The 19338-nt window shown below is 35.1% G+C and overlaps 5 protein-coding genes across 11 annotated transcripts; 2 read left to right on the top strand and 3 right to left on the bottom strand.

Moving 5' to 3' along the window:
- The first annotated feature begins 812 nt into the window (after nucleotides 1–812).
- WIP2 (WPP domain interacting protein 2) lies at nucleotides 813–3118 on the top strand. Of its 3 annotated transcripts, none has more exons than XM_087500079.1 (3): nucleotides 813–1046; nucleotides 1959–2217; nucleotides 2354–3118. In XM_087500079.1, exons 2-3 carry the CDS (start codon nucleotides 2007–2009, stop codon nucleotides 3037–3039), a joined length of 897 nt encoding a protein of 298 aa, XP_087356205.1. In that variant the 5' UTR covers nucleotides 813–1046; nucleotides 1959–2006; the 3' UTR covers nucleotides 3040–3118. The 3 variants fall into 3 exon arrangements, with proteins under 3 accessions (XP_087356205.1, XP_010483091.2, XP_087356204.1); XM_087500078.1 differs by having other exon boundaries at nucleotides 832–1857; XM_010484789.2 differs by having other exon boundaries at nucleotides 815–2217.
- A 790-nt stretch (nucleotides 3119–3908) lies between these two features.
- On the bottom strand, nucleotides 3909–6466 carry LOC104761677 (uncharacterized). The gene has a single exon (XM_010484788.3). It carries the CDS (start codon nucleotides 5657–5659, stop codon nucleotides 4151–4153), a length of 1509 nt encoding a protein of 502 aa, XP_010483090.1. The 5' UTR covers nucleotides 5660–6466; the 3' UTR covers nucleotides 3909–4150.
- Nucleotides 6467–8897: 2431 nt separating this feature from the next.
- Nucleotides 8898–12766, bottom strand: LOC104761676 (putative WD repeat-containing protein C2A9.03). Of its 4 annotated transcripts, XM_010484786.3 has the most exons (12): nucleotides 12325–12762; nucleotides 12129–12225; nucleotides 11561–11643; nucleotides 11346–11467; nucleotides 11080–11247; nucleotides 10895–10981; nucleotides 10573–10707; nucleotides 10361–10471; nucleotides 10108–10199; nucleotides 9903–10008; nucleotides 9727–9813; nucleotides 8898–9642 (listed from the first exon to the last, which is right to left on the bottom strand). In XM_010484786.3, exons 3-12 carry the CDS (start codon nucleotides 11571–11573, stop codon nucleotides 9229–9231), a joined length of 1335 nt encoding a protein of 444 aa, XP_010483088.1. In that variant the 5' UTR covers nucleotides 11574–11643; nucleotides 12129–12225; nucleotides 12325–12762; the 3' UTR covers nucleotides 8898–9228. The 4 variants fall into 4 exon arrangements, with proteins under 4 accessions (XP_010483088.1, XP_087355767.1, XP_010483089.1 ...); XM_087499641.1 differs by lacking the exon at nucleotides 12129–12225 and having other exon boundaries at nucleotides 12325–12766; XM_010484787.3 differs by lacking the exon at nucleotides 12325–12762 and having other exon boundaries at nucleotides 11833–12225.
- Nucleotides 12767–13824: 1058 nt separating this feature from the next.
- LOC104761675 (actin-related protein 8) lies at nucleotides 13825–17691 on the top strand. Of its 2 annotated transcripts, none has more exons than XM_010484784.3 (12): nucleotides 13825–14429; nucleotides 14514–14599; nucleotides 14695–14765; nucleotides 14881–14948; nucleotides 15052–15113; nucleotides 15206–15303; nucleotides 15564–15645; nucleotides 15886–16028; nucleotides 16211–16359; nucleotides 16654–16787; nucleotides 16965–17083; nucleotides 17365–17691. In XM_010484784.3, the coding sequence occupies exons 1-12, from the start codon at nucleotides 14086–14088 to the stop codon at nucleotides 17434–17436; spliced, it is 1428 nt and encodes a 475-aa protein (XP_010483086.1). In that variant the 5' UTR covers nucleotides 13825–14085; the 3' UTR covers nucleotides 17437–17691. The 2 variants fall into 2 exon arrangements, with proteins under 2 accessions (XP_010483086.1, XP_087356256.1); XM_087500130.1 differs by having other exon boundaries at nucleotides 14023–14429; nucleotides 14855–14948.
- Nucleotides 17692–17719: 28 nt separating this feature from the next.
- Nucleotides 17720–19051, bottom strand: LOC104761674 (GPI-anchored protein LLG1). Its single transcript, XM_010484783.3, has 3 exons — nucleotides 18721–19051; nucleotides 18537–18596; nucleotides 17720–18222 (listed from the first exon to the last, which is right to left on the bottom strand). Exons 1-3 carry the CDS (start codon nucleotides 18809–18811, stop codon nucleotides 17864–17866), a joined length of 510 nt encoding a protein of 169 aa, XP_010483085.1. The 5' UTR covers nucleotides 18812–19051; the 3' UTR covers nucleotides 17720–17863.
- Nucleotides 19052–19338: the final 287 nt, after the last annotated feature.

The raw sequence follows: 19338 nt of genomic DNA, 5'->3' as shown, positions 1-19338 counted from the left end.
AAATTTACACTAACTTTAGTATTGACGTTTTTTATAAATCTTGGATTTTTGATAACTATAGATGTAAAGATAATATCATATCAATATGTTTAGTCCATAATATGATATTATTTTCTCAATACCGTTTTAGTTTGTAAATTTGATTTGTGAGACAGTAAAGTAGTACTATTATTGTAAGATAAACTCCAAATAATGAAAGCAATTATCTCTTTTTATTTGAGACCTGATTATTATGTATATGTATCATATGGGTACACTGACACAACATTTGAAATCTGATTCACAGTGGGAATTGGTCCAAGACCACTCCACTTGTGACTTTTTGTTTATTTACCCCACACATTTTCACATTTATCTACAATCATAAAGGACCAAAGGAAAAAAAATTACCATCAAAATCTTGGGCCGTGTGACGTATGAACAAAACAAGATTGAATTGTTTATTTTTTCCTAGTACAGTATAAAAAGATTGTTTTTTCGATGTGGAAAGCGTTTATAAAACGCTGAAGGATTACGTATCGTTGTTTTCGGATCTTGAAAACGGCAACCACTGTATATACAAAAGATGGAAACGTCATCAAGTCAGAAAGACGAGGGTAAATTGGTAAATAGCATGAGATCATGTTAACTCCCCTTAACGGTATATCACACACCGTCGAAATCCCAGATCCGACCAGATAAGATTACGTCGAATCGAACGGTCACAAAACGTCTGAGTCGTTGCTGCAGTAACCAGCGGTTTCGCCACGTGTCCCGACCAAGTCGCTCACACGTTTTGTTCTTTCTTTTTTTCTCTTAATTATTTTTTAAAAATACAAACAAAATAAAGGTAACAAATTTTTGGATCGTAACCGGAAAAAATAAAAATTAACGATTTTTCGCAGCGAAACTTTTCCACAATCAACGGATACAGAGAGAGATAGAGAAAGATCTGCGAATCTTTTAATCGAATTTAGGGTTTTTTCTTAATCATCTTGTAATTTCGTTTCGGTGTCTCTGTAAAACTGTAAAGGAATCACCTTTGGGGGTTCTTGCCTTTCAATTAGGTACGTAAAGCTCGAATCTTTTTTGTTCATTTCGTGGATTTTGATTTATGGGTTGTTTTTTTTTTTTTTTTTTTTTTTTTTGGTTTATTGAATTCTCCTTCTGGTTCCCTGCTGGAATGATGGTTTCTGTTCTTGAGATTTGATCCCTCCCATGTGAGAATTTGGAGGATGAGAAGTTAGTAGAGGGGTTTGAGGATTTTGTGTAACGTTATGGATTTGGAGAGTGAAAGCTCTGTTCTTGAGTCTGTTGAAGATAATAATGGCTTGATTGGTGAAGTTGAGACTATTGGGGATGATAAATTGGTCTCTTCTTGTACTACTGACCTTGATGAAAAGTTGATCTCACGGGTTGAGACTTCTCCTCTTGTTTTAAAGGGGTTTGGGTTAAGAAAATGGAAGAGGAGGGTAAGGAGTGATCTTGTTAAGGATACTTCTGTGAGTTTTGAGAACAGTAAAGCTCTGAAGAGGGTTTTGTCAGGAGCACTCGACCCGAATGCTAAACATATGCATTTTCCTGAACCTGATGATGGACAAGATAGTCTTGGTTCGGTTGGCTCGGTGGATAGTGTTGTTGGTTTTGATATAGCTGGGTCTAGTCATGGCAGTGGTCTTGCTTTTGCAGCTGGTTTTGATTCTGATAACAGTGAGGATCGGAGTAGTAAGTCCTCCACTGCAGCCAGTTGTCCCAAGGTTAGGTATGAGAGGACAATGGGTCATTCTTGGGAGAAACAGAGAGCAAAGTATTTGGGTGGGAAGAGTGTGGTTAGCTCGGGTGATAGTGGTCAACAGAGGAAGAGTAGTGTAGAGAAGGGTAAGAAACTTAGAGGAGAAAGGATCAAAAATGAGAAGGCAAACCCTCATTCTAGTTTGGAATCTGCTGACTCAAGAAGCTCCAACTTTGTGTTTATGCAGGGTGCTTCGTTTAGTTTGAGTAGCAGCGAACACGGTGGAAGAATAATAATGGATTACAATGAGGATAGTAGTGATCATGACACACATATTTCGAAGGGAAAAAATAACGTGGGAGTAGAAGAAGAAGAAACAGAAGGTTATTCACAAGGAGACTTTGTTGATGAGTCCCATATCAAGAACAATGGTTCACCAGACAACTTGGATCCATTAAAAGAGGCATTCAACAGTTTTCAAGCTTTGCAAGAAGCTCTCCAAAAAGGTAGCAAATTCATAGTATGGTTTTTCATCTGAATCTTGATGGTTGATACTTACACTAGTTCCTTATTGTTCTTTGTCATGTTAACATCATTGTGTATCGAGTTTAACTGAACTTCTGGTTCCTTTTGGATTGTCAGAACTTCTCAAATTCAAAGAGCTTGGAAAAGAATCTGTGTCATCACTACATGATGGAGGAGAAAGCAGCAGTTGCATACACGTGGGACATGAACGAGCTAGTGAAGCAAGTTCTTCTCACCGGTTTGGGTCTGAAAATATGGGGGAACTGGGATCAACTTCTCTAGATTCCGAGATACTGAACCTGGTGAACAATGTAGAGCATCTGGAGATCAAACTAGAAGAAGCAAAATGTATTCTCGAGGGTAAAGAAACACAAATCCGTGACCTCGAATCCACCATAAGCGTTTCAGAGTCACTTAATGGAGGAACAGAGATCGTGATCGAAGAAATTTTCCAGCAAAAGATGAAGGCAGAGATTGAATATATCATATTCTCAAGATCAGTGGCAAACCTAAACAGAGAGATCAAACTGATTGAAGAAGAGAAGACAATGGCTCAGAAGACATATGGGCAAAAGATGCTGTCAAAGCTTGAAAAAGTAGAAACCAAAGCTGAGAATCTAAAGAATCAAGCTCAAGATTTACAAAACCATTGCGTAGAGCTCACAGAGATTCAAGAAGTGAAGTGTTGGAAGAAGAGAGCATTCAAGACCACTTCATGTCTTTTTCTACAGTTAGGCTTGCTGTTTACGCTGTTTACTTTCCAGTTAAAGCCAGAGTCGGAGACTTTTGTTGTGCCAACATGAGAGTTTTGTTTGATGGAATCTCTTTTAGTTACTTTTCTATAAATTATTGTCATATAATGTAACATCTTTTTGGCTCCAATAGACTAACTCCTCTTTGCTTCTACTATGTTTTATTGTGTGCTGCAATGTCATGACGTTAGTGTGCGTACTGTATACTATATTGTTGCCTCTTTGTCAACTTTGCCATCATTTTCCGTAATTTCTTTATTAGATAAGAAACAGAAGATAAATATATAAACACACTATGGTTCTAACTTTACACTTTCACATTGATCCAACATTTTCTTGAATAGGGTTCTAACTTCTAATCCATATGGTTAACTTGGTTCAAGAACAAATTTAGAGTGTATTTGTATCCAAATAGTTTATCATGGATTTTACAACTTTTGGGAATATCCACATAAGCTTTAATAAATAATTTGAGTCGGTCTTAATATATATTATATTCATTTGTAAATCTCTTATAAATAAGAAAAAAAAAAATCAATATATAATCTGGTTGTATGAATATTGTCTGCTGTGTTGTCTGTGATGACACATAGAAGTGGTCTTACGTCATTAGCTGCAAGTGGAGACTTTTGAAAATTTGACTATAAAACAGCCATATTAATGTTGGTTTGGTCCAACACTTAACAATGTCCCACGTCTTGAAGAGTTTTAGACTTGCAAACCAAATCAATATACAAAGCAAGTTCTAATATTAATCATCAATTCGCCATCTTAAATCTATGGAGAAACCATTTGTTTGAAAAAGAAAGATAAGATGGTGAGGAGATGAATAAGATGGTTTGCTTTATGGAACTTTGGTCAATTAAACTATCATGCTTTATGTGAATCCAAAAGCATAATAAAGAAAAAAAAATCAAAGCTTGAGAGAAGAAAACAAAAGAGTTATAATATCCTCTCATCAAATTAACAAAAGACCCCACCAAATTAGATTAAAAGCCAAACCACCAAAGTACTTCAAGAACCCAAAATCAAAATATCTTTCTGTTTTTGTTTTTCAAGACTACAATGTCAACAACTCCTTTTTACCATCATTATACTTCCTAATTTAATAGTTTTTTTTTTTAAAGTTAAAAAGCTTACTTTGCTTGCATATGTATGTCTCTTAGACTCTTTCTTCTTCCTCGTCTTCATTAGGTGGCAACTCATTCAAGTCAAACTCCAAAAACGTTCTCTTCAATTTCTTCACCTCTTGCACTATCTCTGTTGCTTGAGCTTGACTAGAAGACGCTTCTGCTGGAGCAGTAGTTGGAGCAGCTGTTGGAGCCGCGGTTGGAGCCTCAGTAGAAACTGGTCCTGTCCAATGACATCTCTTGTGACCTCCAAGAGCTTGACCTGTTGGGAAGCTTTTATGACAAATATTACATATGTGATCTCCATTGTTACTGCTGCTTATAGATGTGTTTGATCCTTGAGCACTAGCTAAACCGGTTACTATTGCTTCGATTCCAAGTAATGAAGCTTCAGCGTTTGCCCTAGCTAGATGATTCTCCGAAATCTTGACCTTGTTGTGACTTGCTCTATGACCTCCTAAAGCTTGATAAGAAGAAAACGACTTGTTGCAAGTAACACACACGTGCTTCTCACGTACACCAGCAGCAGCACCACCTTTCTCAGCTGCAGCAACAACCTCAAGCTGATGATGATCATGATGAGTAGATGATGACTCTTTCTCCATCTCAGACAAACTTTTCTTCTTCTTCTTCCTCTTCTTAACCATTTCCAGATCTTTCTCTTCAACTGAATGCGAATTATAAGTCTCTGCTACGTTAAGATTAGCAGCTTCTTCTGCAGTAGTAGCTAAGAACAATAGGTTATTAGCATCATTCATATCTTCCTGTGGTTGATCCTTCAAATCTGATTCATCAACCTTCAAATCACTTCTCCTTCCTCTCTTCCCTTTTGTAGACCATCCTTTAAACGATTCCTTAACGTCAACAACGTTTTCGGATTCCAAATTATTATCCCATAGCTCCGAGTTCTCATCATCATCATCATCAAAATCATCATCATCATCATCATAATCCGAGCTTATGAACTCATCATCATGATCATCAATAGAGAGTGTAGAAGACGAAGAGTTACCAAGTGGATGAGGAAGAGGAGGAGGAGGAGGCAAAACTCCTTTCCAACCTCTATCTGGATGATGCCTCATGTGTCCATACAAAGCCTTCATTGATGTAAACTTCTTGTAACAAACACAACAAGCTACTTCCAACTCACCTCTTTCAGATCTACCAACCATACCTGACACCATCTTTGGTCTCTGCACCACTGAGTACTGCGCATGAATCCGTTTGTGACCTCCTAAAGCTTTACCTGAGCTAAACCTTTTACCACATTCACAACATACATGATGCTTCTTCTTCTCTTCATCTTCTTCCTCTTCTTCTTCCACACCTCCTTCCTCTAGATCCATACTCTTAGCTTGATCATGATCATCTTCTTCTTCTACTTCTTCCTCCAGACGGAAGTTTTTAGCTTGATCATCTTCTTCCACCTCTTTACCTTCCTCCTCAGGTTGAATCCTTGGGATTTTAACCTTGATAGATCCAAATCTCGGTCTCCCAAGTGAGAATTTACAGTTGGTTTTGCTACCTCGTAATTGGTCCATCGCCTTTTGAAGCTTGAATCCACACAAAACACCAAGCTCAGATCAAAGCTGAAACAGATCTATCCAGCTGATTACACTAGGGTTAGCTAGCTTCTCCTGTATGTAAAAACACACACTAACTTAGTGAAGAAGAAGAGAAACCCTCAAAAGCTCTCTCAAACTCGATAAAATCTCAAAGCTATGAAAATCTAAGAAAAAAAAAGCAAAAGAAGAAGTTGAAGAAGTTGAAGGAGAAGAAGAAGAAGAGGCTATAGCCATAAGAGTGAAGAAGAGTCTGTATTGTGCCTCACGTTTTTGGATGAATAGTCTCTCTCTATTTATTTATTCACAAATATATAAAAACAGCCTTTTTTATTTAAAAGCTAATAATAATTATAATTAAATTTTGTGTTTATAGAGTTTGGATGAATAGTCTCTCTCTCTCTTCCTTGTAAACACACTTTAGTATACTTACCAAACAAATACTACAAGATATGACTTTTATTTATTTGAGGCTTTTTGTTTGACTGTGTTTTATATACAAAAACACAATCTGCTAAGTCTTTTGACTAGTAAACAAACTTGTTTTATGGTAATTGTGTAAAAGCAAAGACTATTATTAGTTTGTGGTTAATTTCACTTTCTTTTTCTTTTGGTTATCCCTTATAATAATGTATCCATATCTTCCTTTTGGGTAGATTCAAAGGGTATATTTATGATTGATTGAGTTTCCTAATTTATGGAAACGCAAAACGTGGTTTTCTTTGGGTGTTTTGAGCAATATATAAAGTTGAGTTCACGTTTTGGGTTTGAACCAAACACGTCGTAATCCGATCGTGCGTTAGGGAATAGTGAATATATATGTGATTAACTGCCATTTATCTTTTCGTGGGTATTGCAATTAATGGCAAATAAATCAAGATTTTATTTAAAGACCCAAAGATTAAAATTAAAATGAAAAAGATTTTATCTGGATTTTCATTTATTATTATTATTGAGATAATCATTTGGCATCAAAAGAAAATCTTTTGAGTAGGATTCCAAAAGGTTTGTTTAGTAGAGAGAAATGTTTTTTTAAAAACATATACCAGTAAATTTGTTTGGATACTTATCCTAATTTGTAATTAAATCTTCAAAATAAGGGTTCTTATATATTATTGTCCTACTTTTCCTGAAGATGACTCACTTCCTCAAATCCAAATCTAAAATAATTTAGATTGGTAAAGTTTTAGGTTATCTGAAAGTATTTAAAAAAAATTAGCTTTTCTTTTATAGGGTTGGTTTGTCTTTAATTTCGTTCAAGTTTTACATATTTTTAATTTATTATGGTTTATCCAAAATATAAATTTGTGCAATTTAACTCAAATGATAGATTGTATGTGATTATTGAAAGCATACAACTAATATATATAAAATTTAAATTTAACCATTGCAATTAGGTGCAAGATGGGAAGGCGTACACAGTGTACAATATTTCTATTGACACATATTTTTTGTATATCTTAATATTTATATATGTAGAATATATACTAGTAAGAAAATATTTTTTACTCCATTGAACTTCTTCATAAACAGAACAAATCTAACCTGTCCAAGAAAAAAAAGTAAAAAAACAGAACAATCCAACTAAATCATAAATGGTCTAGTAAAAATATATATATTTCCCATGAAGATCATATTTCATATTTATTTTCTAATTTCTTAATCATTTTATCTTATGTTCTTTTCTTTTATCTTTTACCTTTATTAACCTATTCAAACAATTTATATTATATACCTTATTTTATACTACTTTCCATCTCTTCTTTGATATTTTTAATAAAACAAAAGTAGTATAACAAACACATGTAAAAGTATACAACTGCGAGCTAGATACATATAGTATGATATAGTTTCATGAATGCTCTACACTAAATCAAGTCTTCTTAAGTATAAACAAAATATCAAGTCTATATTTTCATAATAAAATATGAAATATTTTTAGATATATTTTTTTTTTTTTGAATAAAATGTAAAATTTATTTGAAAAAACTGTTTTACATCAAGTGCAGCCTAGAGTTAAATGTTTGATAGTATGTCTGACTTTACATTTGAGAGACTAATTGAGTAAAAAAGCCTGACTCAACGTGTTGCTAGCCATAGTTCCATGCATCCAACTACTCTGTTGTCGTCTTGAAGGGAGAGGAGGCGATCCCGAATTTGCCTATCCAGTCTTTTGACGAGGAGAGCTGGTGATACAACCGGTTCTCCATGTCGACGGTTGTTTCTTTCCCTCCAAATAGAATGCATGGAAGCTTGAAAGGTGTAGCGGACCAGAAACAGAGCAGATTTCCCCAATGTGTTGTCTGTGAGCAAATGGATCTATATATAATTTTTAGATATTATATATAGACTTTGGTATTTCTAGTTAGAAACTAGAAAGGAAATGGATCACTTAACTTTCAACTCGTACATTTGTGCATCTCTCATTCACCGCCTCAAATTTTTGTTTTGTTTTTCGTCATAAAATTGTTTTATACGAAAAAATCAATGTTCATGTAACCTTTTTTATGGCTAGTATATAACTTCTTACTTCTTAGATTCTATTTTCTAGAACTTTTACATACGTTAACCTTAACAACATAACATTATTCTTAAGGTGAATTTTCAAGCATCGACTTGTATGTAAGTAAAGTCCATTGTAAGTATTTTGGTGAATTTTGGTGCGTACCTCAAAATTTAACCACACGAAGTCGACCAAGCACTAAATGCATTTGTATGAAAATGTATGTTCATCTCAACTACACGGAGCATGCATTCTCAGGCAGAGTGACATGACATCGATCAAGAAACAAAGGAGTACACCAAGAGTATCATGTCGCACCCGCCAAGACAACACTACAGTAGTTTCCCTAAAACCCTACGTTACGTACCAACTAATACTAGAATGATCTGATCTGATGAACGAGCAAGGCCTAAAGATCGAAGTCATCAGATCGAAAGACCGCATGAGCTAATTCATCTACATAACCACATATATGCATGTCACCACACTAAAGCAAAGCAGGTGTCGTGATTTTCTGTAAGAGACAACATCTTTCTTATGTTCATCTATTATACAAATCATTGTTCGGGTCTTCGGGATCTCTAGTCTCTTGATCGTACTCACCCTTCCGAGATTTAATTTTCACTCAGTTAAATAAGACTTCATGATTACCCAGTTTTGTATGATGAGGCCTTTGTTGACGAGTAGGTAAAAATCAAAACCAAGCCAAATTAGTTTTTTCTTGATACGTCCAAGTTGTATGATCCAACCCTAGGAAGACTGTTTCTTAATTTGTTGGTTAAAAATCTTCTAGCCAAATCTAAAAGATCTTTGAAGGGATTGAGTTTTTTGACTTATGAATCCCAAAGACAATTTCCAAGTCCGTGAAAAATGTACATTTTAAAAGCACAACAAATCAAATTACACAAATGAACAGCTTCTGATGGTTTCTCTCTTTTTTTCTCTTTGTCGGTATGATTATGAAACCTAACCAAGTAGGCATATAATAGATTACTTTTATGTAAGTTATTTTTTATATAAAAAAAGGCTTAAATTTGATTTTCCATCAAAGTAATGAATCGAGATAAGTGTAGTCTCTGGTTCGACCATACTCCAAGAGACTTCCATAAGTCCGGTCCCAAACACCGATGTAGAGAGATTCAGTATCTGGACTAAACGAAATCCCAGATATCTCTCCAAAGAAATCAATTTCTTGCTCCTTTTTGTAACCTGTTTTTGTGTCATAGATATGGACAAAATCTGCTGGCTCCGCCATTGCAACGTACCGTCCATCAGATGTGAACCTAATGGACCGTACGGCTCCGAGGTTACCTTTTAGGACAGCGACTGATTCCGAGAGCTTCCTTGTGTCCCAAATACGACAGGTCTTGTCTTGGTTTCCTGTGGCAAATGTTACACCGTTTGGATGCCAAGCTGATGCAAACGAATAGTCTAAGTGACCTTTTAGCGTCCCGATCGTCTGCAACAAAACTCAAAACCGTAAGGTTCCAAAAGACCTAACCGCAGTAAATTAGATAGTTCCTGGAAGAAGAATGTTAAGTACCTGTCCGTTGCTTGAGTCCACCAGTAGACCATCTGGATCATCTCCAACTACTGCTACTAGTTTTCCATCAGGACTTAGGGAGCTATGCTGTAAAAAATTCCAATTAAATAAATTTGTAAGATTCAGTTTGATTTATCTGCAGAAAAGCAGAAGAATGAGAAATTAGGTGAGCTTACATTGACAGGCCATAGAAAACGGACGAGTTGGACAAGCTGATATCTCTCCATATCAAAGTCTCTGACTCCGCAGTCATTATTTGAGGCCATGAAATGAAGTGCGCCACTAATAAAACCATATTACTAGTTTCAGTTACTGTTTGTCTTAAAGCCTAAGACTTGGAAGTACAAAACCACCAAAGTAATTTGAAAGGCAAAGAGGTACCTTGAGTTTCTGTATATATCTACTGCATTGGTGATAGCGTTTTCGGTATAAGTTGTACGTGAACAGAAGCTCACACCAGGTCTATCAAGATGCTGTTTGTATGGGAAACAGAAAAAAATTCACAGAATTGTAACATGATGAATAAGCAACTCGTTTGGCATTTTAAATCAACGGAAAGAGGCTTCTAAGCAGTTGGTGGAAACACCGAAGTTTGCTACTATCCTTATTATCTATTCAAAGTCGTTGAACTGACCTTGCAAATGAGTTCTCCCTGAAATCCACCAGCAACTAGCAGTCTTTCTTTTACTGCAAGAGTGCTAATTTGAGTCTCCGTAAATCCTTCCAACAAACTCTCGGGATGTTTCTGAAAACATATGAAATATCGGCTTTAGATAACCCAACAGAGCCGAAAAGGAGTCCCACTCAAATTAAGAAGATGGTTTGGATAATGTTTAAGAAACGAACCTCAGATGGAGCTACATGACCTTTAACATTAAGTATTTCATTCCTGGAACCTGTCAAAGAAGACCAGTGGCTGATGGAGTAGTTGGACAATAGATAAACATCATGTTTTGAGGTAGCCCAGACCAAATTCCTCAACTGCAACAAAGATGGGAAAATAATTAGTCTAACTATGATTCCGTCAACAATACTAGCATAGATAAACGTCTACATTTGAATTTCACTCATCTGACGATGAAAAAAAGAAGCTACCAAGTTACATTTACATGATCTGAACAAAGGACCAAACTGTTGGCATAACAGAGACGGGTTTAAGTAGACAAACCTGAAAATGGAGAATGGTTGATCTCACTGATCTAGAATTCCTCCTGAACTCATAGAAAGAGCTGCCTTTCTCAGTATTCATGCATTTCTGATTCCAATAAGCAAGACTAGAGTGAGAAAACGGTCAAACATAGGTACATCTCCAAATAAACAACCTTAAAAAAGAAGCATGAAAATGTGATTCACCTTAGCAGATTCCTCACCCGAGTTGGGGATATTTTCATAGTTTTTGTACTGTTCTAGCCTAGTTTTCCTATACTCTTTTCTAGTAACGCTAAGTCTATCCCAGGGTATACCCTGAATATCTTTCCCATTCCTTGCTTGAGCAGCAGAAGTATCCGCTGCAGACTTGTTCTGAAGTAATAATGATTCCATGTACACAAGTTTCAGTAAATTGGGAGTTTAAGACATATAGTAATGGAGAAAACAGAGTAAAAAGAAGAAAGACAAACCAATTGGTCTTGGTCTAAATCTTCAACTTCGGAATCAGAAGCATCGATATCCCTACCGTCAAACTCGGCATTCATATCATCCTCAAGATCATCCATGTCATACTCATCAGCCATATATTCATCTTCAAAGTTCATCACCATATATATTGTAATCAGAGACCAAATTTTAGGAAAAATGAATACTCAAATCACACAGAAGGGAAAACAGAACAAACCAAAGTCAGCCATATCTTCTCTTAGACCTCCTCCCAAATTGAAACAAAGCCAAAATCCAATTCCCACTTTCTCAAAAACCAACCTGTAATATTATAGTAACAATTCACAAACCAATACAAAATTAATAATCTTGAGACTAATAATAATAATAAGATGATGCAAAATTCATAAATTTAGGAATAATCAAAAAATTCACAAATCAATAAAAACATAAACAGAACAATAGTGGCAAAAACATTTAACATAATTATCGTATTTATGAATCTCTTACCCGCAAAATTCAATTCTCCAGGAATCAATAAAATTGCAACGCAAAAAATTTCAATTAAATTGCAACTAAAAAAATCAAAGAGTATTCGATCTAATGCACTAAAAACCCTATGTTTTTGAATCAGGAGGGGAAAAAAAAGAGATATTAATTCGATAAGATCGTCGTCATCATCTCAACCCCAAAAAAACCCTAATATTAGTAAAAGAGGGGTTTCACCAGAAAAGAAAAGAAAAAAAAAAAGAGAATAGAGGGATTAAATAAGATGTGAAGAATAAAATGAAAAAAAATCGATTTACCAAATCTCGAAAACTTGTGTTGAGAAATTGACGCGAATTAGGTAATCACCGGATCTGAGGAGGATCCAATTTTATTGTATACACACACACACTCCATCTTATTAATAAAAATAAAAGGTTAGTTTAATCATTTTTTCGTATCAAATATTATCCACGTCAGCATATTAACAGCCAATCTCCAATAACCACGCGTTACCTGTGGTATCATTGAATTTGAAGTTAACCAAATCATCCAAAGAGTGAGAGATAGAAAAAGAGTGAGAGACCAGTTGAGAGAAAGAAGACGATCAAAGGTGGTGGGCATCAAAGGATTTGAAGAGAGCATCAGATTTAAAAAGAGAATAATTTTTTTTTATATGTATGTATATGTTAATTGGGTACTCGATTCTAGTGTATATAAAGGTGACGATCAGAGATCACAGAGGGAGTTAAAAAAACAAAAAACAAACGTCGAAACTTGGAGAAGATGAAAGACAAACATTACTCATGGCTTCATAGATCGAATTGAAAAATTTATGTTTTAAGGGTTTTTTTTTTTTAAATTTTAAAATTATGGGATTTGATTTGAGGATTTGGGGATTTTTCATGGGTTGTAGATGTATTATCTTGGGTCGGATTTTAATTTTGGTTTTGTGTTTGGTATGATCGGTTTTTATCAGATTTATTATATAAATCGATAAAATCCAAATATATGGAGAAATAGATGAAAATTATGAGTTCAGATATATATAGGTTGAGAAGTATTTATAGAAAGATATTTAGGATGAAGGCAAAGTTTGGGGTCTATGATATCATAGTTCTCATGGGATATAAGACATTTTTCCCAAAGATACGTCTGACCATTTCAATTTATTTTACAATTGGCTCACAAAGTTTGAATATGCGGTTTGGTATCTACTTTGTTTCAAAATATAACATGTTTGGAGTGAAAGCACCGAGATTAAGAAATAACCACTTTAAAAAAATTCAACCAATCATAAATAAGACTGTATAAAATAAATAATAAAAAAATATAAAAATAATATAAAAATTACTAAAAAGTTGAAAACATCTTATATTATGAAACAAAGAAAACCTCAAAAACATCATATATTATGAAACGGAAGGAGTATTTGATTCTAGGTATTTCGAGTAGAAAGGTTTAGAACTATTGTATTTGATTACTTTATAATTTTGGTTTAGTTTAGAATATAAAAATGGTTAGGTTTGAATAAATTTTGACAAATATATTTAAAACTTCTAAATAGTTTTGATTATTATAAATATTTTAATTAAAATATATTTAAAAACTTCTAAATATTTGTAATTATTTAAAAAAAATTGAATATTTAATTTCTTTATATTTGTAGTTATAGTTTTGGTAATAGAGTTATTTTTAAGTTTGAGTATACTCAGACTGAAAAAATGATATTTTAAAAAAAAATTCTTGTATCAAAAATGATGATTTTCTTTAATATATTTAATATATTTTTAGTTTTAAAATCAAATAACTAATTAATGTTTTTATTTTACAATACATAATTAAATGTATGCATCCAATTGACTACAATACAAGTGTGAGGAAAGTACAATTAAAGAAGTACTAAAAGAAGTATAAAATAAAAGTAATTGATAATAACATATCATTTATTGTTTTTTAATTTTGCTAAAAAAATTTAAACATCATCATTTAAAGGAGTAATATATAAACTACAGTATATGTTAAGTATTTTTGCCGAGGACTACAAAAAAAAATATATCGTTCTGATGCCTTTGACATTAATCAGTGAGAGTCGGTGAGTCCCTTTTTTCATCTCACCGTACAAGTAAACACGTGTCATTATCCACACAACTCCACGTCACAACTCTCCTCTCGGATGAATCAAAACAGTATGTAGTCCTGATCCGTTGCCTCGGGAAAGTTTTCTGATTTCCAGAAAACCCGAAAAAAAAATTATATAAAAAAAAAAATCTGACCATGATTCTAAGGAAGGTATGGGGATCGATGTGGAACCGATCGAATAGTTGTAAAGATATGGTGACTCCGACATCAACGAGTCGTGTTCCTCCTCTTCCTCCTCTGACTATGTTGTCGTCGTCGTCGTCTCTCGGTGCGTTTGATCAGCTTCCTATGGATATTCTAGTTCAGATACTGATGTTGATTCAGCCGAGAGATGCTGTGATGTTGAGCTTAACTTGCAAAGCCTGGAGATGTTTAGCTTCTGGTAATCGTCTCTGGATGTTTTATCTTCAGTCTTCTCAACAGTCATGGGACTCTATTTTCTTCGCTGAGACTAGTCTGCGCTATGGTTATCCTCTCCGGTGAGGTTTTTTGCTTTGGTCAAGATAGGTATCAGTGTTTAAAACAATGTAAGATGATTCAAAAGGTTTAATGGTTTTTTGCAGATTGGTTTCTAGTCAATCAGGGGAGTTGTCTTTTATGCGCATTTATGGTCAGAGGGCTCAAGTTCCTGGTTCTGTTATTATTGATGGTATGGGTTTTCTGTTGTAGACTAGTTCTGTAATTTTTGTCTTTCAATTGTGCTGAAAGATTTCTCCTTTTTTTTGTATGTGTGTCGTTATGAAGGTGGTTCTGGATATTGCAAGTTTGGTTGGAGCAAGTTTGATTCACCTTCTGGACGTTCTGCTACTTTTCTGGTGAGTCAATCGTTGTACTAATGCGGTTCACGATTTTGATTACAGTAAAAGATAATAAGCTTGAATTCTTGTCTCTTGCAACACACAAGATAGTTCTTACTAGTTTGATCGTCAGGAATTTGGCAACATCGAGTCACCTATATATGCTAGACTTCAACAGTTCTTTGCTACCATTTTCACCAGGTTTTTTTTTTGCTTTTCATCATTTTGTTCTCCTTACTGATTTTAGCAATTGATGTACGGCTTTTGCTTTCCCGAATTCATGAGGATTAATTTTTTTTTACAGGATGCATGTAAAGTCCTCTATGCAGCCAATAGTGGTTTCACTGCCCCTCTGCCATTTTGATGGTTAGCTACACTAATACTTGTTTTATCTTCAGGATTTATACATTTTTCGTGGTGTTAAACATTTAAGGATTTATTAATTTTTTATTTTTCAGATACTGAATCGGCCAAGGCATCGAGGCGGCAACTTAAGACTGCTATCCTTAATGTCTTGTTTGACATGAATGTCCCTGCAGTCTGTGCAGTTAATCAGGCGAGTCTTTCTTTCACTCTTTAGTTCTTTATGATGACTGTTGCTCCAATATTGGAATCATTTTCTCCGGGAAATGTATTTTCCATCTCTTTAGCCACACAGTACATGTAATAGTATGTATTGGCGGAAAATTGTTTTTTTTGGGGTATTTGATGCATTATCTCACCATTAACTGCAGATAGTATAATTAAGCTTTATGCATTCCTTGCTACTATTACAGTCATAAGCAAATTATGAAATATTCTGTGCTCTGTTCTCAGGCTGTGTTAGCTCTATATGCAGCAGGGCGGACATCTGGAATTGTCGTCAACATAGGTTTCCAAGTCATCACCGTTCTTCCAAGTAAGCTGTTTTCTCTCTACGTTTCTACTCTTTTTGTAATGTCTCAGATCTTGTTTAGTGACATGGTAGCCTTTGGAGCTTTAGTCTCTCATGATGTGATTTCTTTTGTGGAACCGAAGTTGATTAAAGATGAAAATGTGAACATAACAACTTGCTGAAAATTATCATCATGTATCTCTCTCATTCTTTCTGCACCATTCACTTCTGTAACAACAATTTACTTCTACTGGTGTTCTGCAGTTTTGAATGGTAAGGTGATGCGCCAGGTAGGTGTAGAAGTCATTGGTTTTGGAGCATTGAAACTTACGGGATTCCTTAGGGAGAAGATGCAAGAGAACAACGTTTCCTTTCAATCACTCTACACTGTTCGTACTCTTAAAGAGGTATTACCATAGACCAATTTGCTCTCTATTGCAGATAACTATGTAGGTTTCCATCCTAAATAGCTTCTGCCTACTCATGAAGAAGCTTTAGTTCATAGCACGTTCTATTCGAAGTTACTGACTATAGTTCTTTGTTTTCAATCGCTTCATGTAATACTTTTCTTTTTGTTATGCGAATGCAGAAACTGTGTTACGTGGCTCTTGATTATAAAGCTGAACTTTCAAGAGACACACAAGCTTCAGTCGAAGTTTCAGGTGAAGGATGGTTTACTTTGTCAAAGGAGCGTTTCCAAACAGGGGAGATATTATTCCAACCACGTCTTGCTGGAATGTAAGACCTGAATTACTTATCACAATCACATTAAACCTTGACCTCACTCTTAAGAGGTTCGATCTGATTAGTTCTGAAACTAAAATGATATCATCTGACCATACACTATAGTGCACCAACTTGTTTATAAGTTCCACTATTTTCATCATGACTCTTATATATTTTAAAATTACACGACTGTAATACTATAAAGCTTCATGCAGCTCGGGTCTGGGTTTCTTTCTTGTGAATATTCTCCATATTTTGGCCATTTTGTAATTTATATTGGTATTGGTTCTGGCCTTTCCAAAACAGGCGTGCGATGAGTCTGCACCAAGCAGTGGCGCTCTGTATGGACCACTGTGATGCAGCGGGACTTGCAGGTGATGATAGTTGGTTCAAGACTGTAGTACTGACTGGGGGAAGTGCGTGTTTACCAGGGCTTGCAGGTTCGGTAAATATAGCTCTTTCTTTTGTTTCATTTATATTTTGCAATGGCATCAATTTAAGCATATATCAAATAACCAGTACTTCTTGCATATGAATTAAAAGATCTTTGAAACTCAATCTAAAAGATACATGTCTGACGTGCTTATGGGGTTTTTTGTTTTGTGAGCTGTATCCAGAAAGGCTAGAGAGAGAACTGCATGATCACCTTTCGCCATCTATAAGCAATGGAGTCAGAGTACTCCCGCCTCCTTGTGGCGTGGACACAGCATGGCATGGGGCAAAGCTTATCAGCAATGTAAGTCATTATTTTCTATCCATATTTGCAAACCTATTAGTAAATGACACAGTAGATATCTCTTAAGTCCTCCTATCTGAAACCTATCTTTGATATTATATACACTTTGGACATATTTGGTGAATAAGCATAGCGTGAGAATACAGATGCATTAATAACTCCTTTACGTATCTCGATTTTATACTGGACATTTATCCGAAGCTTGTTCCATAGATTAATTTAACAAAGTCCAGTCTTGTGATTCCTGACGCAATTGCCTTTCTACTTATTACTGTGCGCAGTTAAGCACATTTCCTGGTCCTTGGTGTATCACAAGGAAGCAGTTCCGTCGCAAGTCAAGACTCATGTGGTGAATCTCTCAGTTTGTTTCTTTCTTACCATTGGAAGAAGACCAAGTGAGAGACAGAGCAAGTCTTTATATGATTCGGTATATGTATAGTGTCAATGCTTTGATTGATTGGACGCAAAAGCCATAGATAGCAAACAATTTAGTGAAAACCATGGTAATTAAGTTACTTGTTTACCTTTTGTTTACCTTTATACATAGAGATACATATTGTAATTAAGACCTCTTGCTGATATATATAGATACCAATCATCAGTATTCACTTCGTTGGTTATAAGAAGAGACAATGATACACACGAAAGCCATAAAGTTATCATTAAGAATTTTTTGAAGTCCCTAAAATCAAAAGAATGAGACAGTAAAACAGCAAAACAAATCGTGGATATACATAAACTCTCTTCCTCAGGTTGTTTACAAGAAGCATGTTCTCAGCCTCAGAACAGCTTAACGGAAACCAAGAAAGCCGCGGAAAGGGTCAGCCAAAGACAAGAAGAAGAAGCTGCGGTGGCTGCGCTTGCATCATCAGCTGAAGTGGGAGACGTAGCGGGGCATTCAAGACCTTCTTTGCCTTCTTTACACTGGTTAGCGAAAAGACCAGGCGGGTATTTACCATAAAGATTGATGTAACTGAACATAGTGGTAGCACAATCTGAGCTAAGGTCGTTGAGCTCGTCAGCGTAAGGACAAGAAAACTCCTTGAAGGCAGCGCAACATTCCTTTGGTGGGAATTTGGGACCTTTGCATTTGTCGGTTATGATCTTGTAGTTCATAAACTCAAAGTTCACAGGACATGCTGTTCCATAAAAAAAAAAAGAGAAACCAAATGTCACATAGAAGAAAACCAAACATTCTAAAATGCCCAAAGACTTGCCATTAAGACACAACACCAAAAGTAAACACATTGAACATCAAGAACATATCTATCTATATCTTTAATCGGGATCTGTGTATGTGCATAGAACACATTGGGGGGAATAAGTCTATAATTGGAAACTCTAACTAAGATCTACATACTAAAAAAAGAAAATAATCAATTGCTGGAATCATTGTAAAAAGGAAAAAGTAAGTTGAGGGAAAGAAGATAGAGAATTATAAAGAAGAACTTGCGTTTCTTGGTCTGAAGCAGGTTTCTTCCGGTAAACGAACTCTGGGATTGGAAGACACCATCTGCAATAAATAAACCAAAAAAAAGAATTGAAGGTGATGACCAATCTAACCAAATTAAAGAAGTCTGATCGAGAAGGCTAGGACAGAGTTAGAAAGAAACAAGAAAGGTGGGTGTGTTATTTACCTGAGATGACAGTTGAAGATGAGAAAGAAGAAAAAAGAGAAAGTAGAAGAAAGAAGAAGAAGATAGCTCTAGAGAGGAAGTTGAGCTCCATGGTTCTCTTTTGGTTAACAGAGAAGTCACCACGAAGAGATCTGATTCAAGAAGAAGAACTATGGCAAACCACGAACACGAAGATAGAGAGAGAGAGAGAGAGAGAGAGAGAGAGAGAGAGAGTAAAATTAAAAATAAAGTATATACTATAAAATAAGATGAGTCTGACGATGACATATTTTATTTTAACAATTTGGATTACAGCCTAGATAGAATAACGCGGAAACATGCGAGCCTGTCTGTTTCTTCAACCTCTTAACTCCGAAACGGCGACGCTTAAATAGTCTTCTTCATTCTCAATAATTCTATATTCCGATGATCAAAGCACTAATATACATCACTAAATTCTATGTTGTATATTTTTGTCGTTGTTGCATAGTATGTTTCCTTTTTCTTTTCAAAATTTTCAAATTGTTATGTCATTTGTTATCCATGTTTATATAATCTTATGCAAATAATTGGGCGATGACTAGTAGCCATGGTAGAGAGAGTTGGTTGAGTAGTGTGTTTAAGGGACAACGTACTATT

Source organism: Camelina sativa, chromosome 18 (assembly GCF_030686135.1).
Source record: "Camelina sativa cultivar CO46 ecotype springtype chromosome 18, ASM3068613v1".
Taxonomy (NCBI): domain Eukaryota; kingdom Viridiplantae; phylum Streptophyta; class Magnoliopsida; order Brassicales; family Brassicaceae; genus Camelina; species Camelina sativa.
Note: the sequence above shows the minus strand (reverse complement) of the source record. Positions and strands in the feature narration are given on the sequence as shown.

Excerpts from the sequence above, each read along its gene's own strand:
- WIP2 (XM_010484789.2), top strand. The coding sequence starts at position 1,257 with ATGGATTTGGAGAGTGAAAGCTCTGTTCTTGAGTCTGTTGAAGATAAT. Across the intron at positions 2,218-2,353 it reads GCAAGAAGCTCTCCAAAAAG|AACTTCTCAAATTCAAAGAG; the intron begins GTAGCAAATTCA and ends TTGGATTGTCAG.
- LOC104761677 (XM_010484788.3), bottom strand. The coding sequence starts at position 5,659 with ATGGACCAATTACGAGGTAGCAAAACCAACTGTAAATTCTCACTTGGG.
- LOC104761676 (XM_087499640.1), bottom strand. The coding sequence starts at position 11,486 with ATGGTGATGAACTTTGAAGATGAATATATGGCTGATGAGTATGACATG. Across the intron at positions 11,248-11,345 it reads ATTTAGACCAAGACCAATTG|AACAAGTCTGCAGCGGATAC; the intron begins GTTTGTCTTTCT and ends TTATTACTTCAG. Across the intron at positions 10,472-10,572 it reads GTCATGTAGCTCCATCTGAG|AAACATCCCGAGAGTTTGTT; the intron begins GTTCGTTTCTTA and ends ATATGTTTTCAG.
- LOC104761675 (XM_010484784.3), top strand. The coding sequence starts at position 14,086 with ATGATTCTAAGGAAGGTATGGGGATCGATGTGGAACCGATCGAATAGT. Across the intron at positions 14,430-14,513 it reads CGCTATGGTTATCCTCTCCG|ATTGGTTTCTAGTCAATCAG; the intron begins GTGAGGTTTTTT and ends GGTTTTTTGCAG. Across the intron at positions 14,766-14,880 it reads GACGTTCTGCTACTTTTCTG|GAATTTGGCAACATCGAGTC; the intron begins GTGAGTCAATCG and ends TTTGATCGTCAG.
- LOC104761674 (XM_010484783.3), bottom strand. The coding sequence starts at position 18,811 with ATGGAGCTCAACTTCCTCTCTAGAGCTATCTTCTTCTTCTTTCTTCTA. Across the intron at positions 18,597-18,720 it reads ATCTTCAACTGTCATCTCAG|ATGGTGTCTTCCAATCCCAG; the intron begins GTAAATAACACA and ends TATTTATTGCAG. Across the intron at positions 18,223-18,536 it reads CCTGCTTCAGACCAAGAAAC|CATGTCCTGTGAACTTTGAG; the intron begins GCAAGTTCTTCT and ends TTTATGGAACAG.